Source organism: Podarcis pityusensis (assembly GCF_964106645.2).
Source record: "Podarcis pityusensis genome assembly, chromosome: 9".
Taxonomy (NCBI): domain Eukaryota; kingdom Metazoa; phylum Chordata; class Lepidosauria; order Squamata; family Lacertidae; genus Podarcis; species Podarcis pityusensis.
The window spans coordinates 78,135,791-78,156,252 of record NC_138034.1 but is presented as its reverse complement, the minus strand read 5'-3'; the positions used below and the strand labels follow the sequence as shown (position 1 = coordinate 78,156,252).

The window sequence follows — 20,462 nt, the reverse complement described above, 5'->3', positions numbered from 1 at the left end:
AGGAGGCAGCAGTAGCCAGAAGTGCCTTTGAACACTTTGCTCTTATACACAGACTCAGTTATCAGTTACTCTGGGTCCTGCAGTGGTCCAGATGAGATTTCTGCAATGTGCTCCACATGTGTCTGCCCTTGCAGGTGCTCTGGGAATCTCAGGTACCTTGAAATGCAGCCGCCCATGTTTTCACCACAACCAGTTAGCTGGACCATGTTCCAGGGATCTTCCACAACCCCCCTGCCAACATGTTTCCAGGTTAAACTGAAGGAACTGCTTCTTGTCTTTTAATGGCCTGTGATGATAATTTCTGGAAAACAACCTTTCACCATATTACCCTGACCAACAGCTTTGTCCGCGCCTGTTAGAAATACAGCGGGTGGGGGGTGCCTGAGTGAAAGGTCCCTTCAGCTGCAGTGCCCCCCACTCCCCACAGAGCAGAAATGGGCAAGTGGCCTCAGCTGCCCACCTGACATTTATATCCCCTTTGCTTCTGCAGGATCTTCAGGACCTGTACCAGGATGCAGCCGGTGACATCCTGGTGGCCCTCTGGAACCACTTCCCAGTAGAAGTGCTGAGCAAGCTCCTGGACGGCTTCCAAGGGCGGCTGCTCCCATACCGTAGCATCCTCTGTGTTCTGGGGAAACTGGCAAACAAAGGTACAAAAGCCTCATCCTTCCCAGTACCCCCTTTCCACTCTGCCTCTGTGTCTTCAAAACAGAGCTGGTTCTGATCCAAAGTTCTCTGGTGTGTTTGGGATAGGGGTCACCTTGAGAAAACTAGGCCTGCTCAGCCAAATGAGCCAGAGGCAGCAGCCAGCTTCCATCAGCAGGTCCCTGCACAGGACCAGCATTGCTAGCTGCCCATCACAGAAAACGGCCACCACCCCTTATTATACTGGGGCAGATGGGGGCAAATACCCAGACAGTGTGTTCTAAGAGAGACCCTGCACAGCGGACGCTGCCTGTCTATCCCTCAAGGTCCCTCATTGTTCCCCTTATGCCTCTCCTGCCCCTCCCATGAACAAAAGTTGCCTCACAGATTTGGAGAACTGCTAATGAACTGCCCGTGGCTGCTGCTGAAGCCTGCAAATGAGCTCTGGGGAAATGCCTAGCAAAGCTCTTCTGGACACACACAGTTTGAGTGCTGCTGATAAGCTTGTGTTTATTTTGGTGCACAGTCTAACACTGTCATTACCACCATGTCTCCTCAGAAGTAAGTCCTACTGTATTCAGTGGAGCTTAATCCTAGGAAAGTGGGGTTAGGATTGCAGCCTATAATGGCATCGGCTTCAAATGCAAGGACCTATGATATGCATTTGAAGCCCACACCATCAGATTTAGCATTGCATAGGCCAAAAGGACCAATCCTTGCTTGCTCCACAGACTTAGTGTCTGAAGCGCTTTATGATGCTCATGAAACTCAGTGGCCCTGATCCACTGCCTGCCTTTCCTATGCAGCCTTTACAGAGAGTGACGCTTACAAGACTGATGTGTGGGAGCGAAAGCTGGTGGAGGTAAGGTGAGAGCTCTTCTTCCTCAAGGGCGGGGGGGGGGCATTTATTCAGGTGACCTAAGCAGAGCCAACCAGTCATGAGGCAGGAGGAAACTGGTGCACCTATGTCACAGAGGGGCTGTTCTAACTTGTGGGGTGGGGTGATATTAAAGTACATTAAATTTGCTGGCTAAGTTCAAACAGCCTTTCTCTGCTGCTGGCACCACAGTGGGGACCCTCAGGCACCAGTCAGGTTTTTAAAACAAAATCAAGGGATATATTTGAGCAATCTTGAAGGCCACTCCAAAGCATTTGGCATTGCAGTGGAGGGCCTTGGGAAGAGCCAGCTGTTGCCCTTCAGTCTGTTTCTCCCTTTTGTGTCCTGCAGTTTGTGGAGCGGCTCCTGATTGACGTCACGGACAAGGCCTGCTGTGCAGAGCTCAGCCGTGAGTTGATGAGAATGCAGCAGACCCAGAACGACCAAAGCCCGGAGAAGGTTCGTGGAAGAAGGAAGCCCCATGAACTGCTCTGCTTGTGAGGGGCCTGGGGCTCTGGCCACCCCTGGGGTCAGTGGGGTCCTAGCAATCCGGTCAGCTTTCCAGAAGAAGTTTCTCATGGAGTTTTCATGTGATCCAGTCATGTTTCTTTTCTCCATTCGTTCAGTTCCCTACAGCTGTAAAATGCTGCCCCTGAACCCCTAACCCAACCACAAAGGGAAACCTGCAAGCAAGATTTGAGCACAAGAGCCCTCTCCCCTCCTGCGGTTTCCAGCAGCTGGGATTCAGAAGCATTGCTGCCTCCAACTGTAGAGGCAGAGCAGAGCCATCCTGGCTAGGAGCCACCCAAAGCCATACCCTCCTCCATGAATTTGTCCATTCCTCCTTTAAACTCATCTAGGTTGGTGGCCATCCCTGCCTCCTGTGGGAGGGAGTTCCACAGCTTAACTTTGTACTGCATGAAGAAGGACTTTCTATGTTGCACACCACCCCAGTCTCCAAGCAGTGAGAGATTCCAGAGGTTCCAGGTGTTTTCCCCAGCATTCAGTTCCTGGGAATGAGGGACAGTGGAGAATGTGGTGCCTTTAGGACCTGTGGTTTATTTACACACATATACAACCTCAGCCTACAATGGAGGAGCTCAGAGTACAGCGGTACCTTGGTTCTCAAACACCTTGGTACTCAAACACCTTGGAACCCAAACACTGCAAACCTGGAAGTAAGTGTTCCGGTTTGCAAACTTTTTTTCGGAAGCCAAACATGCTCTATTTTGAGCGTTACACTTCCGATTTGAGTGCCACACTTCCATTTTGAGTGTTACTCTGAGGTCTGTCTGTTTTTGCTATTTATTTTGTTTTTGTAGCTCTTTTTTGTGTGTGTGACTGCAGTACATTTTTTATTGCTTTCGTTTTATGGATCAATGGTCTCGTTAGATAGTAAAATTCATGTTAAATTGCTGTTTTAGGGGTTGTTTTTAAAAGTCTGGAACGGATTATTCCATTTTGCATTACTTTCTATGGGAAAGCACACCTTGCTTTTGGAATGCTTTGGTTTTGGAACAGTCTTCCGGAATGGATTAAGTTTGAAAACCAAGGTACCAATGTATTAACCCCAAAAGGTCTTGCTTCTCCCATAGTCACAGCCTTGGTTTCAAACAGAAATAAAGCATGTCTCTCCCTCTCAGGCTTCTGCCAGCCTCCTGCTTCCAGCCCAGCTCACGCATGTCTCAACTCTGCCTTTTCTCCTTCTAACTACAAGCCAGTTGAGGAAGGGATAGCTACCAGCACAAAGCCACTTCCTTTGTTACCCCAGCTGCACATACTTAGGGGCTATTAATTTACCAAGAAGCTGGCCTGGCTATTCCAACAACTGAATCCTTGCTGGATCCAGGAATTAGAAGGGACTTGGGAATACCACCTATCCCAGCCCACTACCACCAAGGCTCACAACACTATTGTAACATGCTTTGGAAAAGAAATCTCAGTCAACCACACCCACACCCACACCCACCCATACACACACACACTCCAGGTTCTCCCTGTGATCTTGTGGGTGTTTGTTTTCTTCCTCTTCTTCCAACAGGTCTTTCTCTATCAGTATTATGGGGCCATCCTGCGTGTCTCAGATGACTCTCAGTTAGTCCAGGAGCAGCTCAGCCATCTCCTGGCCTTGCACCACAGAGGACCTTGGGAAGCCACGGTGAGGCAAGGCAGCGGATCTCCTCCCAGGAAAGGGGCTCCATCACTGCATTTGTAGACAAGCCCCACATCCTCCTGCTGTCCTTGATGGCCCAGCTTGGACCTTAGGGTGAAGTGTGGGTCAGGAGAAGGAGAGCAGCCTGTGAAGTGTTGCACTTTCTGAGGCAGGGAATAGGGGGCTGGGCTGGCGCGGGAAATGCAGGTGGGGAGGCCCAGAAGAGAAAGAGGAGCACCCATCCTCAGGGCATTTCATTAACCAAGTGAAAGAATTTGAGCTTTGCTTGTCCCGGAGAAAAGTGGCTCTGAGTGTGGGAGGGAAGAAATGCCTCTGAGTTGGCTCTCTTGAGACATCTGTCACCTGATTTCCTGCCCAATCTGACATGATCACAAGGGCCTGGACACATCCCTGGGGGCCCCAAGGCTGATGCTGGGCCATTGGCACAGCTCAGTAATCCAAGAGGTGAGAGGTTTCCAGCCTCCTCCTTGTCCACAGGACCAGCAGAAGGGAGTTCTCTGAAGGGCAAGGCAATGGGAAATGCAGCAGTCAAGCTGGAAAGTAGCTGATGGATCACCAGTTTTCAAAAAGGGGCCCAGAAGAGATCTGGGAAATGACAGGCCAGTTAGATGAATGTCTGCCCTGGGAAAACTGGTGGAAAGCATTATGAAATGTGGAATTATGAAGCAGATAGGACAAGCCTGGTTGAAACAGAACCAGCATGGCTTCTGCAAGGTTAGGTCCTGTCTCATTAACCTTTTAGCATTATTTTATTTGTATATTTCCATCCCACACAATTCTTATACAACTTGATTGTAAGAAAACCTTCAAACAGTTTACAAAACCTTGAGAGTTTTGTAACAAGCATACAGATAGGGGTGATTCAGTTGACATTGTGTAATTGGGCTTTCAAAGAGCTTTTGATAAAATGCCGCATCCCAGAAACCCCTGAGTAAGCTCAATAGTCATGGGATAAAGGTCCCCTTGTGGATCAATAACTGGTTAAGAAACAGGAAGCAGAGGCAGTTCTCCCATTGGAAGGAAGTAGGTGGAGCAAGCTTGTTTTCTCCTGTTCTGGAGGGTAGGGCCTATGCCAATGGACTCAAGTTACAAGAAAGGAGAGACCTCTGCTTTTTAACTTGTTCATGAAAGATCTAGAGTTGGGGATGAGCAGTGAGGTGACCAAATTTGGTGATGAACAATGATACTATGTTATTTAGCGTGATTTTTTTAAAAAAACCACAGGATTGTAAGAAGCTATAGAAAGAGTTTGTGAAATGAGTGAAATGGCAGCAAAACGGCAGGTGCAAGTATCAAGTGATGTATATTGGGGCAAAGAAGTCTAATCATGGAGTCTGAACTGGTGGTGACTGACTAGGAACAAGAGCTGGATTTGTTGGTTTGCTCTGTTGCAACAGTCAAGAATCCTATGACATCTGAAAGGCTAATACTTTATCTTGTGGGCCAGAGTTTCATTGCCAGGTGCACCAAGTGAGCAGTCAGTGAGCAGGTGGAGAGCCACCTGGATAGAGTTCAAACCCTGCAACCTCAGAAGTGGTCTCCTTGCCCGCTTAGGTGGCCGTTCCATGTGTCTGACTAGGTGGCCTCTGATCCATGAATGCTGATATCACAATACATTTTGGGTTAGTCCTTGGAGTGCCATCAGTCTCTTGGTCGCCTTGAGAGACTTGCCTGAGAATTGTATCCTAAAAGGCTAGTGGATTTAGCAGAGATCTTTAGCGTGTTGTTTATGTCGTGTGCAGCCCTTTGCCGTCCAAGGGTGCTGATCTGCTGAAGTGCCTAAAATGTTTGCATTTGTAATCATCTGTTTCTGAAACCTTTCAGAGAATCCCATTGCCTGGCTTCTCTGCCCAGGGAAGAGTTTTGTGTAACTCAGGACAAACATGGTCTGGTCTGGCTCATCTACTTGTGCAGAGATGGGGCCATGTGCGCACACACCCTGCTCCCTCCTCACCCTGTTTCCTTTGGCTGGTTCCTCCTCCTTCAGGGCATTGCTTCTGCAGTTGGCTTGGCTGCGTCTCGCCACCTTGATGAGGTTTTCAAAGCCTTGGAGAACTTCAGCAAGGCTTATTCCACCCATGAAACATCTACAGAAAGCAGCAGCCAGGTATTATTTCAGAAAAGTAATACATTGCCAGGGCAGCGGGGAGGGGAGATGCTCATGGTATTGTATTTTCCTCTCCTTTTTATATTCTTAAACAACAAAATATTTTGTTGAAATTAGACAATTTTTATTCCCAAGTATAAATATGGAAGTTATGAGTTTCTCTTGGACATGGCTATGTTGTACTTCTGCAAAGACTAGCCTACCGGTTACAGTACGAGCCTACTGCTCGTGACACAGCCGAAGTCTGGTGTTCTCACTGGTTCTCAGGGAGGGAGAGGCGACTTCTGCATTGTCTGCAAAAGTGCTTGATTGCCATTGGGTCCTCCTTGCTGCTGGCTGTGGCTTCCCAAACTCCTTGCTCTGCTCCACTCTGTTTGGCAATGTCTCTCTGTGTTGCAATGACTCCAGAACATATGAGACTGCCTTAAGCAAGTGTGGCAAGTCCTGTAATGGAGGCTTTGCGTAGTCCCTCCTGGTGACCTCTGGCTCCTCATGGGCCCAAGGCTGGACAGAAGGCAAGATCCTTGGCCTTTCCCAGAGTGCCTGCAGGATGCATTAGACACGCAAGGCAGCTGCCCTCACCACCCTGAATTCAGCACTGTGCTGATTCATGTCATTCTCCACCCCCACCTCCGCCTGCAGTCAGAGAGGCTGCTGCAGAACTTTCCACAGTCTCACCAGGGAGGCCTCTGACCTCGTTCTCCACTAGGCAGGCACTAAGGAGCCACCTCTGTCTGCAGGGATTCCAGGGATCTTGTCTTCTCAAAAAAGAAAGTCAAACTCTCTGCTGCTTGAGTGAAGGGAAGGACCTTTGGGGGAATGATAGAAGGAGGGTAATCCCATTGACTTTGGCTTCCCTGTAATGCTGGACAGGATCCTGGCAACACTGACTGTCTCCCCCACCCCCAGGACTTCAAGTGGAACACCCTTCTGCTCTGCTATGGGCAGGTGGCCCTGGGGATCAAAGATGAAGTTCTCCCGAGAGTGGACCTGATTCTGTCCAAATTGATTGAGTATTGCACCACCAGCCCAATGGTATTGTGGCCATTTTTGCCTTTACGATAAAGAGAATGGTGTTATGCACTATGTGTATCAACAAATCGCTGTATTTCGTATGTTTTAATTGTTTTCAGGTTATGGTTTTTAATTCTATATCAATGATGTGTTTTGTGACATGGGAAGGGCGGGATTTATTTTATTTCATAACTTTTCTATACCAATTAGAATAATAGAATTGTAGAGTTGGAAGGCATCCTAAGAGTCCCCTAGTCCACCCGCTGCTATGCAGGAATCTCAACGAACGTGTCCCTGAGAGATGACCATCCAACCTCTGCTTAAATGAGATTTATATAGGTATATAAAAAAGAGTGCCTTGGAAGCCAAGATCAAGTTTTGGAGCAAGTACTCTTTGGTGAGAGAAACCCAGCAGAAATTTAAAATCACAACATATGCAAAAAAGTAATGTGTGGAAGTATAGGCTCTTAGACCTTTAAAATACCCTCTTCTATATTGCTCCTCTCTTCCCTTAGCATAGTAAGAGACCACATGTTTAGTAGGTTAAAAGGGATATTTTTACAAACTTTTCAAAGGTCAGGTTCATGTGCTTTTCCACACAGCAGTTAGAAAACACAGGCAGTACAACTTAGGTTCCAGAGTAGTGAATGTTTCTAAATTATTTGTGCAGACACACTAGGGTGACTTGTTTCAACTACATGTTCTGAGCTTGGAGCAACCAGCTCATAACTCCTTACTGGTAAGGTTCATAATATTGATCAGTCTGACTCTGCATATATAAGGCAGCTTTTTAAGTTCCTAAAACCAAAAATCCAGTAAGAGCAAAATCAAACAATAAACAGCTGCACCGAGATATGCAGACTTTAATCTCAACAGCAAGGTCAGGTCTGGGTCTGCTTCCAGAAGGGTGGAAGAGAACCGGGTTCATGGAGATGCCAGAGCTTGGGGAATCTGGCAGCATGGAGGCCAGACTGGAATGCAAACCAGGTGACACTTGTTGCAGGGCCTCCTTAGTGGAGCTTAAATCTCAGGAGAAGGCTGTGGCATGGGGGGAGGAGGCATGGGCAGAAATAAGAGGGTCCCCTGACCTTGAGGGATCTGTGGGTAGAAACCAGCATCTTGAACTGGGTCTGGAAAACAGATCAACCTCCAGGGCAGCTGCCACCAGTTAAATACCTTTGGAGTCAGAACTAGCAGTTGCCATAGCATCAGTGAGAGTGGTCAAGACCCCGTCAGGTCACTAGCAAACTGCAGAGCTGCAGAAGGATCTCTGCCAACAAAATGGCAAAAGCAGGTTCAGTGCAAGGAAGTGTAACATAATGCCCATTGAAGCAAAAAATGTGTTTTTAATGTTGTACATCACCCTGGGACCTTTTGATAAAGGGTGGTATATAAACTGTAGTAGTAGTAGTAGTAGTAGTAGTAGTAGTAGTAATACATCAATAGGGATTGAGCTGACTGCTGGCTAGGGCTCTGGGTGGGTTGAGGGAAAAGCTCAAAGGAAACACTGGCTCCATGCTCAGCAGCTGTGGTGCCAGACATTATTCTGGTGAGACATTGAAGCTGCACCTCATTTCCTCCCCTTTTGTTCATTCACCAGTTCAACCTGGGCACTTTCCCCCAAATTCTGAGCAGCTCCTCATTTGATTTTCACTGCCACAAATAACTGGCTGCATCAGCCACAAACATGGCCTCTACATTACTCGCACTGGATCTTTTCAAATGAAGAACGTATTTTCTTGTTCCCTTTATTTCAACAGGTCTTTTAGGGCTTTCAGACAATAGTTAATTTTATTTGGTTAACTACATGAATTGGAAATCCTGATGCCAGATAGCAATGTGTATGCTACAAAAGGCATCACCTTAAAAGAGACTTTATTCATTTATATCTTGCTCTTCCTTCTCAAGGAGCCTGGCACGGGGCACAACATCCAAAGTACATCCAAAGCCAGCAATTACGCCTCTAAAAATTGCATGAGAAGCAGCATAACAAACCAGCATAACAAGAGAGCAGTTGAATCCCAGAGCCAATTTATGACCCAAACACTTGAGCAGGTTTAAATGTGCTTTCAACTGGTATCCAAATAATAGCAGACATACATGCCAAAGAACCGACAATGAAGGCCTCTCTTGAAATGGTGCTTGCTATTTGCACTTCTTCAAAAGAAGTTGTATTAAATGCTCCGTTAAAATATCTGTTCCCTGGTTAAAAGGGGGGAGAACTTTTTACCTGATCAAAAGTTGTTTAAATAGCTTAATTGGTTGTTTGAACTTTGCAAACTGTGCACTTATTCTATAGAACAGGCACATCCAACAGGTAGATCGTAATCTACTGGTAGATCACTGGCTCTCCCTACAGAAGCTCAACAACTATGAGCTGAACCACCCACCCACCCCCAAAATGGGGGTAGATCACTGCCAGATTTTAATTCAGAAAGTAGATCACAGCCTCTTGGGAGCTGGCCACCCCTGCTAGAGAATATCTTGCCTACAAAAGAGGCTTACATAAGGGTTCAGCATTGTTTGATAATGAGTGTCTGTTTTTTGCTCTGGGTTTGGGTTTAGACCATAAGCCTGAAGAAAACCTTTTTGATTGCGGTGCTGATGTTCCTTGAGGCCGTTTCTGCAACAGGAAAAGCACACAGCCTTCGAGTGTACATGAAATCCCCCCTTGTGGAATGCCTGATAGTAAGTCAGCTGCACACTTCGTATCCAGAAACCTGTAGTAAGTGAACAGACTAATCTGGTTGCTTCTCTAGACTTGCTACACCTATAAGCTGGTGGTCTGAGGAAGCATCCTCCCTGATCATCGCAGTGGTGGGTCCTCACCAAGTCTCTGCCCAGTGCCTGGCCACTGATCCAGAGACAGTTTGGGGTAGGACACAACCCAAACCCATAAAGTTCACTGGGCTGATTTGGGCCAGCTCTGTCCAGCTCACAGGTTGTTTGTTGCAAGTGATCAAGAGAAGTCACAGTGCTACTCTGTTCTGCCATGGTAAGACCCCACCAGGAGTCCCCGGTCCACATCTGGGTGCCACACCTCAGGAAGGATATTGACAAGCTAGAACATATTCAGAGGAGGGTGACCAAGATGATCAAGGGTCAGGAAACCAAACCTTATGAATAACGGTTGAGGGAGTTGGGTGTGTTTAGCCTGGAAAAGAGAAGACAGAAGTGACAAGAGGTGGCAGAGCAGTTCTGGGTCTGCTTGCCAGGGTACCTGCCATGCTCAGTGATGCCACTCACATTGTGTCTGCAATGACTGGCAGGTGCTGATTGAGAGAGAGCCCATCCATGCCCTGACGGACACCGTGCGCCAAGACGCCATGTACATCGTGACACAACTCAGGTAGGGGCAAAACGATGCTGGGGGGGGTAAAATTCAGGGCTGCTCCCCTGACTGAGAGTGGAAGGGGGGATGTGCTGAGTGGGTCCCTCCTCAGAGACCAGTGAACCTGCCTGTGTGACTGGCCCAGACAGTAGCCCAAGCAGCCTCTGCATGGGCTCAGGCAGAGGGGAGGGGCCCCTGGCAACCTCTGAGGGAAGATGCTGGAGATCAAGCCTTCTACATGCCAGGCACGTGCCCTCAGAGCTGAGGGGTTCCCTGCCTTGCTACCATCCTTGACTGCAGCTGCAGGGTGCTTAGGAGCCCCAAGGTGCCTTTGTCGGACTGATGTGGATGTGAATCGAAGGATGTGACTCAATCGACTTGAGCACAACCATCATTTCACCATTTGGTGCCACAGATTAATCTCAGGTGTGTTTCTTTTTCCTCAGCAAACTGAAGCCTCCCCTTGAGGCAGAGAAGAAGACCAGCCTCCTCTGTGCTTCCTTCCAAAGCATGTTTTGCTTGGCCCCCTTGGAGCTCCTGGAAGGGCAAATTGCGGCAGATGAGCAGGCAGCCAGCGTCAAAGTGAGCCCTTCCCTTTGCCATCTCACTTGCATTGCAACATAGTTTCCGGATGAGAACTGCCCTGGAATTTACAATGAGCAGATGAGAGATCTGGCAAATCCCAACCAACTGTGCGTGCAAATTTATGCACGTCTGTTTGCATGCCTCCACTTCCCATTGGCTGCTGCCATTGCATTCCCAGGGCTGAGCATGGTGCTCTTCTGGCAGTCATGCCCCAGGTGCTTATGGGGTGCGCCCCCCAGGCTCTGCCTTGCCTGGCCTCTTTGGCTGGAATTGCAGCTCCTTGAGCTGCCTGGCTTTTCACCCTGGTGGGTTTTGACCTTGTGCTGGCTTGGGGTGGTTTTGTGATGTTTTTGTACTGGTCGGCTTGTTTTCTCTTTGTACCAATTGCTTTTAGCTGCATTTTACTGTTTAAAACTTGTCAGTAGTTGTCTGGCAGTGGCCACCAGCCAAATGGATGAAAGTGCTTGTGCTGAAGGAGCAGATCTCTCCCCACACAGGAAAGGGGCCCTCTGACAGCACCCTCTGGATGCGGCCCTGGAAGCATCTTGGCTGCCATTTTAGAACTTGTCATTTGGATCAATCTTCATTTCAAGGGCTCCTCATGGGCGCAGGACAGGAAACATGGGGAGCTGTGCTGCCCCACTGCATCTCCACCCTCACGCCCACCCATCCGCCACCAACACCAGAGCACACAAAACTGCTCCAGGCTCCATCAGTGAATTGAGAAGCTCCTTCTCTGTGCAGAATGGTCTCGATATGGCTGCTTTGCGGGTGGCATGGAGCTGTAGTTTGCTTATTGGGTGGGGAGAGGCCTGCGCCAGCTCTCGCCCTCCGTAGTCAAAGAGCTGGCAGAAAGGAGCCAACACCCAGACGCCCCTTACCTTTTCCTCTTCTACTCTGGCTAGTCCAGGCAGAGAAATGACTTCTTGGGATAATGACCAGGCCCCAACCCCATGTGGCAAGGGGGGTGGGTGTCAGCCAGGCTGTTTTATCTCTCTGGTGTGAGACTCCAGGGTCCTGAGGCTTATACAAGGCTTGTGTTTCCTTTTGGAAATGAGGCACAGCAAAGTCTATGGAGTCTTTATGATTTGTTGTTGTTGTTGTTGTTGTTGTTGTTGTTGTTGTTTAGTCATTTAGTCGTGTCTGACTCTTTGTGACCCCATGGACCAGAGCACGCCAGGCATTCCTGTCTTCCACTGCTTCCCGCAGTTTGGTCAAACTCATGCTGGTCGCTTCGAGAACACTGTCCAACCATCTCGTCCTCTGTCATCCCCTTCTCCTTGTGCCCCCCCCCCCATCTTTCCCACCATCAGGGTCTTTTTCAGGGAGTCTTATCTTCTCATGAGGTGCCAAAGTATTGGAGCCTCAGCTTCAGGATCTGTCCTTCCAGTGAGCACTCAGGGCTGGTTTCCTTCAGAATGGATTGGTTTGATCTTCTTGCAGTCCATGGGACTCTCAAGAGTCTCCTCCAGCACCATAATACAAAAGTATCAGTTTTTCAGCGATACATACATACATACATACATACATACTGGGACAACCATAGCTTTAACTATACAGACCTTTGTTGGCAAGGTGATGTCTCTGCTTTTTAAGATGCTGTCTAGGTTTATCATTGCTTTTTTCCCAAGAAGCAGGCGTCTTTTAATTTCGTGACTGCTGTCACCATCTGCAGTGATTATGGAACCCAACCAAGAAAGTAAAATCTCTTACTGCCTCCATTTCTTCCCCTTCCATATTTATGATATATGGTTCATTTACCCATGTACACAACCTGAGCTCCAGAGGTCTTGCTTCTCCAATAGGCGCAATAGCTTTGGATCCAAAACAGAAATCAGCCCTGATCTCTGACTCCTTCCTACAGTTGTCACAGGCTTTGTCAGCACATCACAACTCTGGCCTTATGTCCCCTGCTAACTACCTCTCTAGGCTTTGTTTCCTGAATGACCCACACTCAGGAAGTGATGACCAATTTGGCCTGGCTTGTATTGTTAACATAACCACTATATGGCGGGCAGGTTCAGTGCCTGGAACAGTTTAACTCCCCCAAGCCTGATTCATTCTGTTATTGTATCCAGGGATTTAGGATGTCTTGCACCCCACAAACTCTTAGCAAGGGGTAGGTAGGTAGGTAGATCACACACAGAGAGAGACAGCCCCCATGCCTCTTTTCTGTTGGGCTGTGCAAGGTTAATGGCAGCTGCCTCTTTCTGCTCCAGGGGCTCTACTTCCAGACCATCAGCAGCTTTGAAGAGATGTTGCAGGCCCTGCTGCTGGAAAACCGAAGCCCAAGTGAGCTGGAGCACATGATGGAGGTACGACTGAATGCAAAGGAATGCAATGGTGGCGAGGCAAGCAGCATGATCCTTTGCGTGCTCATCAGCATGGGAGCTGGTCCCAGAGCCCCTCACCTGCCCGCCTCCCTGGGCACCAATGCTGGGGGTGTGCAGCTAGAGAGGGGGCAGCGGAAGGAGCTCTGGTGCCTTGGCCAAGTGCTGGCACCTCTCGTAGTTCTCAGGCTCTCTCCTCTTAGGCCACACATCACAGGATGCCAAGCAGATCTCTGAAGGGGGGCAGGGGGTGTTCAGAGACATGTTTAGTGACATAAATCATTTGTTTTCTAAGATGCAGAGGTGACCGCTAATATGCTAACAGGAACAAACACACACCCAATAATTGGTCCTGCTAATTCTGCAAAATCTGACGGAAGAGAAGCGCTGTCTGCAACCCTCAACTTCAGTCCCAGACTTCAGCCAGGACACATTTCCTGAGTTTCCCCTTTGTCTTCCAGCTCATGGAGCCCTGGATGAAGGCAAAAGTCAACCATGTGCGAGAGAATGCTGTGGAGACAGCCATGAAACTCTTGAAATTCGTCGCTACACATTTCCACTCAGACGTGAGTATCAGCAAAGTCTCCTTGGGCCCAGAATAGGCCTCTCTTCCTCACGCGCTCCTGGCCAGAAGCCCAGCAGGGGCAGCCCTGGGGCAGCTGAGCCCCCTCCTCATTGCCCCCTTTGTCCACATATGGCACGGTGCCCCCTGGAGCCCATTGCAGCTCCTGGCAGAGAGGGGCAGAGGAAACCTTGGCTCCCTAGGGAGGAAAACAGGCCCAGGATGGTGCTGGGCTGTTTGCTCCAGCCCCGCGTGGCCTGAGGACTCTTCTGCCCCCCTTCAGTGGGAATTGCAGAAGATGTTTCCACAGCGGTGGCTGCAGCATCGAGACAAACTTCCAACACTTTGGGCGTTCAGGAGAGTTAGCTCTCTTGCACGACCAGGACCGGACTTTTCTGTGGTGGCTCCCCAACTGTGGAATGCTCCCCCCTGAGAGGCTCACCTGCCAACATCATTGGATGTCTTTACATGTCCTCTTTACCCAGGCCTTCACCATTAAGCAATCTATGGCCTGTTACATGTGGGTGGATGCTATTATGAATATTTTATTATCATGCTGTGTTTTATTATGCTGTGTAAATTAAGTTCTTAATATTGTACGCTGCCCTGGGATCTTTGGATAAAGGGTGGTTTATAATTTGAATTAATAATAATAAGATGATGGTGATGGTGAAGATGATGATGATGACTCAGGGCGTTGGTAGAATCCATGAAGGCCTCTTTGGACTCTGCATGGGTTTGTGGAGGGGGGAGGTCAATGCTCCCCTCAAGCAGACACACTCAGACTCCCCTGGCATTTCTCCTGAGCACGCATGGCATTGATCCTGCCCAAGCTGCTTCCAGACATGTGTCCTGTGGCGGTTGGGTCGCCGCAGTGGGCATCCCAGTCCATGCACAACAGCAGGCAGCACCACCTTGAAGCCCGGAGGGTGCCTTGCCAGCAGCTCCTTCCCTTCCCTTCTGTAAATCAGTTCTCAGGGGAATTCTGCAAGTTGGCTCATCTCACAGCTGTCCTGATTACTCTGTGCAATGATCCGGTGCAGCGTATCAGTTCCTTTGCGGTGCAAGGAGTCAGTTGCCTCTATGAGGTCCTGCTGCGTCGGCAAGGTAAGACATGGGGGATCTGCCACCGCCACCACATCTTTTTAGCTGTGCTTCCTGAACTGCAGGGGGCTGGGCTAGATTGCCCTTGGCATTGCTCCCAATGCTACAATTCTGTGGTTCTTTGCTGCTGTGCCCAGATAGTGAGTGAGCCAGAGGCCACAGTTGCCCATCGCACCTGCAGGGGGTGAGGGGGTGTCAGCCGTGTCAGACTGATTTCTTAAAGGCCATCATTTGGGTCCAGTCCACATTTACATTGGTGTTTAGGGCACCAAATGACTCAGGCCCCAAATACCTGGAAGGCTGCCTCCTTCCAAGATGGTGCGTGGAGGGAGCCCTCTTGGTAGTTCCTCCACCTGCAGAAGCTGGAGGTTTGGCCTGGGAGAGGGTGTTCTGTGTGGCGGCCTCTAAATTGTGGAACTCCCTCCCCGCAAGGGTGTGCCTGCCTGGCATCTTCAATATGCAGCTTCTGGCAAATGCTGAAGTCGCTGCTGCCCAGAGTGGTCTCCTCCTTTTCCCTCTGTTCCTTCAACAGCGCTGAAGAAGAGCAAGCAGAAGAGGATGAGGTGGTCAGTGAGGAGGTACTCGAGGTCCCAGGAAGAGGATGGCTTTTCTTTTCTGATTCCAGAGAGCAGCTGGCACATGGCCATGGTATGGTGACAAGTCCCCTGGCGCACAGAGGGACAGACAGCTCAGCCATGGCGGCTGGTTTCAGAATCCAGCTCTGCGTGTCACCCAGACAATTCCCCCAGCCCTAGAAAGTGTGTGTTGGCAGCAACTCTCAGGGGTCTCTGCAAAAGCAGCAGGGGGCCTCTCAGGATGTGTTGCCCCCTGCACAGCAGAGCAGGGACCGGGCACAGACACACAAACCCATGCCACCCCCTGTGGAGCCATGAGAGTGGGTCATGGTGGTGACAGCAGGGGTGCAAAGCCAGCATTAAAGACCACAAAAAATGTTGGACCTGATCTCTGATCTACAGGAGGGAGGAGGGAGGGCCTAACGCCACAAGCCAGGTTCAGGTGGTGCCCTGCAGGTGCCCTGCACCTCACTCTCAGCAGTGGAAATGGCCTCACGAGGTCCCAAGTGCCCCCCACAGGCTCCAGACCCCTGGGCCTCTGTGCATGGGCTCCAACTGAATCCCATGCCAGCCCCACCCCAATGGCATGGATCCCTGGTGGTGATGTGGGGAGAGGGGCCTGGCACTTGCCTGCAGCCAATAAAAAACATTGTTTTGTCCTTGTGAGGGTCAGGGTGGGGGTTCACGTGGAGCAGCTGATGGGCAGCCACCTCCAGATTTTCTGGACTATGATCTCTGATATAATAATACTCCAGCCTGGCCAAAATTTGCCCAGAACAAGAAGGTTCTGCTTGGTCCCTCTGACCATGTGGACAACCACCCAGCATCTCCCACCAGTCATGGACCTGTGTGACACCAAAATTCGGCTCCCCACACCACTTCTTGCCTTTCATTCTCCTGCAGCACCCCAAGGCTCTTCACCCAGCGGCTGTGCTCCCCTAAATCCACCTCTGCTCACACAGCCTCATACCTGCAGAGCAGCCGTACTCCTCTCACTGCCTTCCCAAGGGGATGTAGATCTAGGCTTTTAAGAAGGGAACAATTATGCGTTTTTTATGGGATGTTTAAAATGAGAGCAAAGGGTGGCAAGGAAAAGGCGTCCACCGTGAGCTGTTTGCTCCTGAAAGAAGGCCCCAAAGAGGCTCCCTTTATGCCAGGCTGGGCATTGCGGTCCCTCAGGCTCACTGTGGTCTGTCCTGAGATCTTTCATTTGCTACTCCCTGGTCCTCTCACTGGGGTTGAACCCAGGACGCTTCCAGAGCAGGGAGGGTTCCTGGTGGGTCCAGCCCACCATTTTACCTTTTACTCTCCCCCTGCTCTTTGCAGCACTGTGAGGACCACCTGTTCCCATCTCAGCTGACAAACTTCCTGCTCTCCGTTCTGGATAATCTGAGAGGCTCCAACGCTGAGCTGCTGAAGGCTGCAGAAGAAGTGCTCAATGCCGTTCTGAAGAACCACGCAATGAAGGTGGAAAGGGTGATTATGACTATCATTCTAGATTTCTTTATACCCCACCTTTTCCCCTGATGGGACTCAAGGCAGCTTGCAGATAAAACCAAGAACAGCTAAAAATATAGAAAAATCAGTCATCAGAATGCAGAACACTGATAGAAGTAAAACTCTATGCATATATAAAGTCTTTTAAAACCATGCAAGTAATTACAATAAAAGCAGCATGGCACCAGCCCTTTCATTAAAAGCAGTCAGTCCCCCAAAGCCTGTTGGAACAAGAAGGTCTTCACCTGCTGGCAGAAGCACAACAAGGAGGGAGCCAGTCTGGCTTCTCTGGGGAGGGAGTTCTAAAATTGCCTGGGAGCCGCAACCACCAAGAAGGCCCTGTCCTGCCTCCCCACCAAGCATGCCAGGGAGGGTGGTGGGACCAACAGAAGGACCTCCCCTGGAACCTCAGAGCTCAGGCAGGTTTGCGTGAGGGGATTCCCCTTTTCAGATAGCCTGGAGCTAATGGTCAGAAGAGTCCCTCAGCCTGGGAGCCTCTGCTCCACCCTGCTGGCTCAGTGACTCCAACTGAGGAGCTAGAGCTGCCTTCCCTTTGCAAATGATGAACCCCACTGAGACACAAAAGCCAACAATGGAGTGTGTGTGTTGAGGTCCCACATAAACCAAAGAGCATTTGCACCCAAACATCTCTGGCGCTGGCCAGAACAAGGAGCCTTGGCCTGACTCCTCCCCTGAGAGCCCAAGGGGCACCTGGGTTTGGGCCACACTTCACAGGGCAGAAGCTCTGCTGGGCCGCCTTCAGCGCTTCTCTTCTCCCAGGTGAAAGACATCGTTGGTGCCATCTACCTGTGTCTGCAGCAGCGCCAGCACTCCTGCTGGACCCGGAAGGTGGTGCTGAGGGCCTTGGCCTTCATGGTCCCTTACCACATGGAGGAGGTGATGCGGAGCTGCCTGTCCTTCTCAATACCTGTCAACAGGTAGGCTGCTTGATTCTCTGGGTAACCGTGGCTAGGCTGCCCCCCACAGCCATGCTCTGCTCCCTGCTGCTGCTCCTCCCAGGGGAAGCCGCTGACTGATCCTGCATCCCGCGGGGCTGACTTCACAGGCACGCCAACGAGCTCTGGACAGTGATGGCATCTGGCCCCCAGGTGGCCATCCAAGTCCTGCAGCTCCTGCTGAAGCACCTTCAGGTCAAAGATCCCCTGGAGAGCAACGAAGAAAGTGCCGCCATGTCTCTGGCTGTGAGTAACAGGGCCTGGCCTGGCTGTATCCCACTGACTGGCGGGTGGGAAGTTGGTCTTCTCTAGGCAGAGGGCCCCTCCCTCTCTCTTGGGTGTGAGCACTGGCACTTGGAGACAGGCGACAGTGGCGTGAATGGCCTTGAGGGGACATGGCATGTTCCAGAAGAATAAGCTGCTGGGTGCAGAGGCCCAGTGAGGACAGGTGCCTGGCGTTCCTCTTCTTCAGGCCATGAACGTCATCTACGAGACCTTCCACATCCCAGGATACCGCAAGGCCTTGGCAGAGATGCACCTGCAGTTGTTCATCCCCTTGCTCAAGCAGGTCCTGTATGTGATGCAGCTGGACTTGCCCGACTCTTTGAAAGTCAGGCAGGAAATCCTCCTCAGAGAAAACACCAGCGCCCTCAGCTTCCAGAGGTACCTGACAGGATCCGTAAGGGAAGGTTGGCCAGGCTGGTCCCCAGCAGGAAGCGGTGTGCGTCTGTTGTGGGGGGGGGGCAGGGAGGGTCCTGCCCTGCAGCAGGAAGAACTGGGGGGGATGCAGGCAGGGGGGCCTTCTGCCTGCTCCATGGAGGCCGCCCCCTCCAGCAGGCAGGAAAGAGCTGATGCAACAAGTGGGTTGGGGCTCTTTGTGCGGAAAGCGGGGAAGGAGGGGCCTTGGAGTCCACCTACCTGTTCTCAAGTCGTTGCTAAATGCAGCGTCTCCTAAAAATGGGAAGAAGCCTCTTCCTTTGGACTTGGGAGCCGCAGGCAGGAGTGGCACAGATGGAGTTCACTGGTGCCTGGAGGAGGCTTCTGGCTTTCTCTTCCTGCCACATTCTGCTCAGAAATGGGGCAGCAGAGCTGGCTCTCAAGACGTTTTGCTGCATGAGGTGAAGGGCAAGGTGGTACCTTCCCCCCAGGCACATGCAGATGCCCGTTGGATTGGCAGGCGGATCTCACTCCAGTGCTGGTGAAAGGACAGCATCTCCCACGCACTTGAGGGCTGAAGGCTAGCATGGCGGCTACAGGGCAGGCGATGTGGCCCTCGCAGTCCCCTCCCCTCAGCCCCTGCCGCCTGAGGCGCCTGCCTCTCTGCCTCATCACAGAGCCAGCCCCAAGGCAGTATCTTGCGGGAGGAGAGTTTGGGGGAGTTCTGGGGAGATCTGACTCCTGGTGGTCCCTTGCAGAACTTCGGTAGAGATCATGAAGAACCTCTTCTCTGTGGCTGGAGACTGGGCCGTCTATGCCTGCATCGAGTTCCAGCAGGGATGGATGGTGCTGAGCACCCCGGATCGCTTCTTGCAAGGCACTCGCCTAATGGCCAGGTGAGGGGAAGCCCTTCCCAGGCCTCCTTCCTGGGGGTGCAGGTCCCCCTCGGCTCCGCTGCCTTTGCTCCTCCCCCCCACTTTAGCCCTCCCCAGACATCCTGCCTTCTCCACTTGTCGCCTGAGCAGGGCCATGACCGAGTGCGACAGCCCCCAGATCCCTGGCATCTTTGGGGAAGCGGCGCTCATCCTCAACAGCGAGGAGGACGAGATGAAAAAGATGACTGCGCTGGCTCTCGTTATCGAGGTGAGGCGGTGCCAGGGGGTCAGAGAGGCAGCTGCCAGCTTCCTCCCACCCCTCAGAAGCCCTGAGTGATCAGGGCAAGCGGAGGGCTGGGGAAAGGGGTTTCTCGCAAGGATGGCCCTGGAGCCCAGGGCAAGTCGGGGGGGGGGGGGGGCTTCACTTAGTCGTTTCTCGCCTCCTCTCAGGCTGCCTCTTGGCGTCTCTGTGGGAGGGGGTCCCATCAGGGCTTGGGGGTCCTTCCGCTCAGCCTTCCCTCCCGCCTCTCAGTTCCTCAAAAGCCCATCCGCTGTCAAGATGATGAACCGGTTCAGCCTCCGAGACCACCTGGAGGAAGGATCAGCAGCCGCCAACCCCATCATCAAGGAGCTGTGCCTGAAGGGGCTTGGCAGCTTTGTCTTCCAGCCGGCAAAGGTGAGGGGGGCCCCCAGGAAGCAGCTGGAGCTTGGAGGGCCCCAGGGGCTGAAGAGCGGCCTCATGCTCTGCCCCCCACAACAGGGCTTCCATTTGGACCCCTCGTGCTCAGCTCAGGTGAGGCTCCCTCTGGGACACAGCCTCCGGGAGGGAGGGAGGGAGGGAGGGAGGGGGGAGGTAGCCTCTTCCAAGAGGGGGTGGCCAAGCAGTTCCAGCCCCTTTGCCCCTAACCCCCAGGCCAAAGGGCCGAAGGGAGATCCTGAACAAGCACCAGGGAGAAGGAGCAGCCAGTGTCCTGCCAGCCTCTTGCCAGCGCAGCTGCAGCAGACTCTGGGGGCATGGGGGGGTTTCAGCTTTTAGCCAGGAAAACCCTCTCAGATCAGGAGTCTTTGCTTCCTGCCTCACCCGGCCCCTGGAGGGTGGGGGTCTCCCTGCCTTCGCTCTCTCTCCTCCCTACCCGCATCTTGGTGCTCTGCCAAGGCAATAAATACTTCTGGT

The 20,462-nt window shown here is 51.3% G+C and overlaps 1 protein-coding gene across 3 annotated transcripts in view; it reads left to right on the top strand.

The window, feature by feature from the left end:
• The window catches only part of LOC308485196 (maestro heat-like repeat family member 5), a 38,889-nt gene that overhangs the window by 9,377 nt on the left and 9,050 nt on the right, over window positions 1-20,462 (top strand). For 2 of the 3 annotated variants that reach the window (XM_081020658.1, XM_081020656.1), the window contains exons 5-24: window positions 491-650; window positions 1,452-1,507; window positions 1,874-1,981; window positions 3,564-3,680; window positions 5,683-5,802; window positions 6,712-6,837; window positions 9,382-9,504; window positions 10,086-10,165; window positions 10,594-10,729; window positions 12,952-13,047; window positions 13,524-13,628; window positions 14,596-14,731; window positions 15,261-15,376; window positions 16,630-16,779; window positions 17,581-17,738; window positions 17,867-18,002; window positions 18,229-18,419; window positions 19,172-19,309; window positions 19,439-19,556; window positions 19,821-19,964. In XM_081020658.1, the coding sequence (XP_080876784.1) occupies window positions 491-650; window positions 1,452-1,507; window positions 1,874-1,981; window positions 3,564-3,680; window positions 5,683-5,802; window positions 6,712-6,837; window positions 9,382-9,504; window positions 10,086-10,165; window positions 10,594-10,729; window positions 12,952-13,047; window positions 13,524-13,628; window positions 14,596-14,731; window positions 15,261-15,376; window positions 16,630-16,779; window positions 17,581-17,738; window positions 17,867-18,002; window positions 18,229-18,419; window positions 19,172-19,309; window positions 19,439-19,556; window positions 19,821-19,964 (2,514 nt within the window). The remainder of the gene's footprint in view (window positions 1-490; window positions 651-1,451; window positions 1,508-1,873; window positions 1,982-3,563; window positions 3,681-5,682; window positions 5,803-6,711; window positions 6,838-9,381; window positions 9,505-10,085; window positions 10,166-10,593; window positions 10,730-12,951; window positions 13,048-13,523; window positions 13,629-14,595; window positions 14,732-15,260; window positions 15,377-16,629; window positions 16,780-17,580; window positions 17,739-17,866; window positions 18,003-18,228; window positions 18,420-19,171; window positions 19,310-19,438; window positions 19,557-19,820; window positions 19,965-20,462) is intronic. The other variant, XM_081020657.1, reaches the window with a different exon arrangement.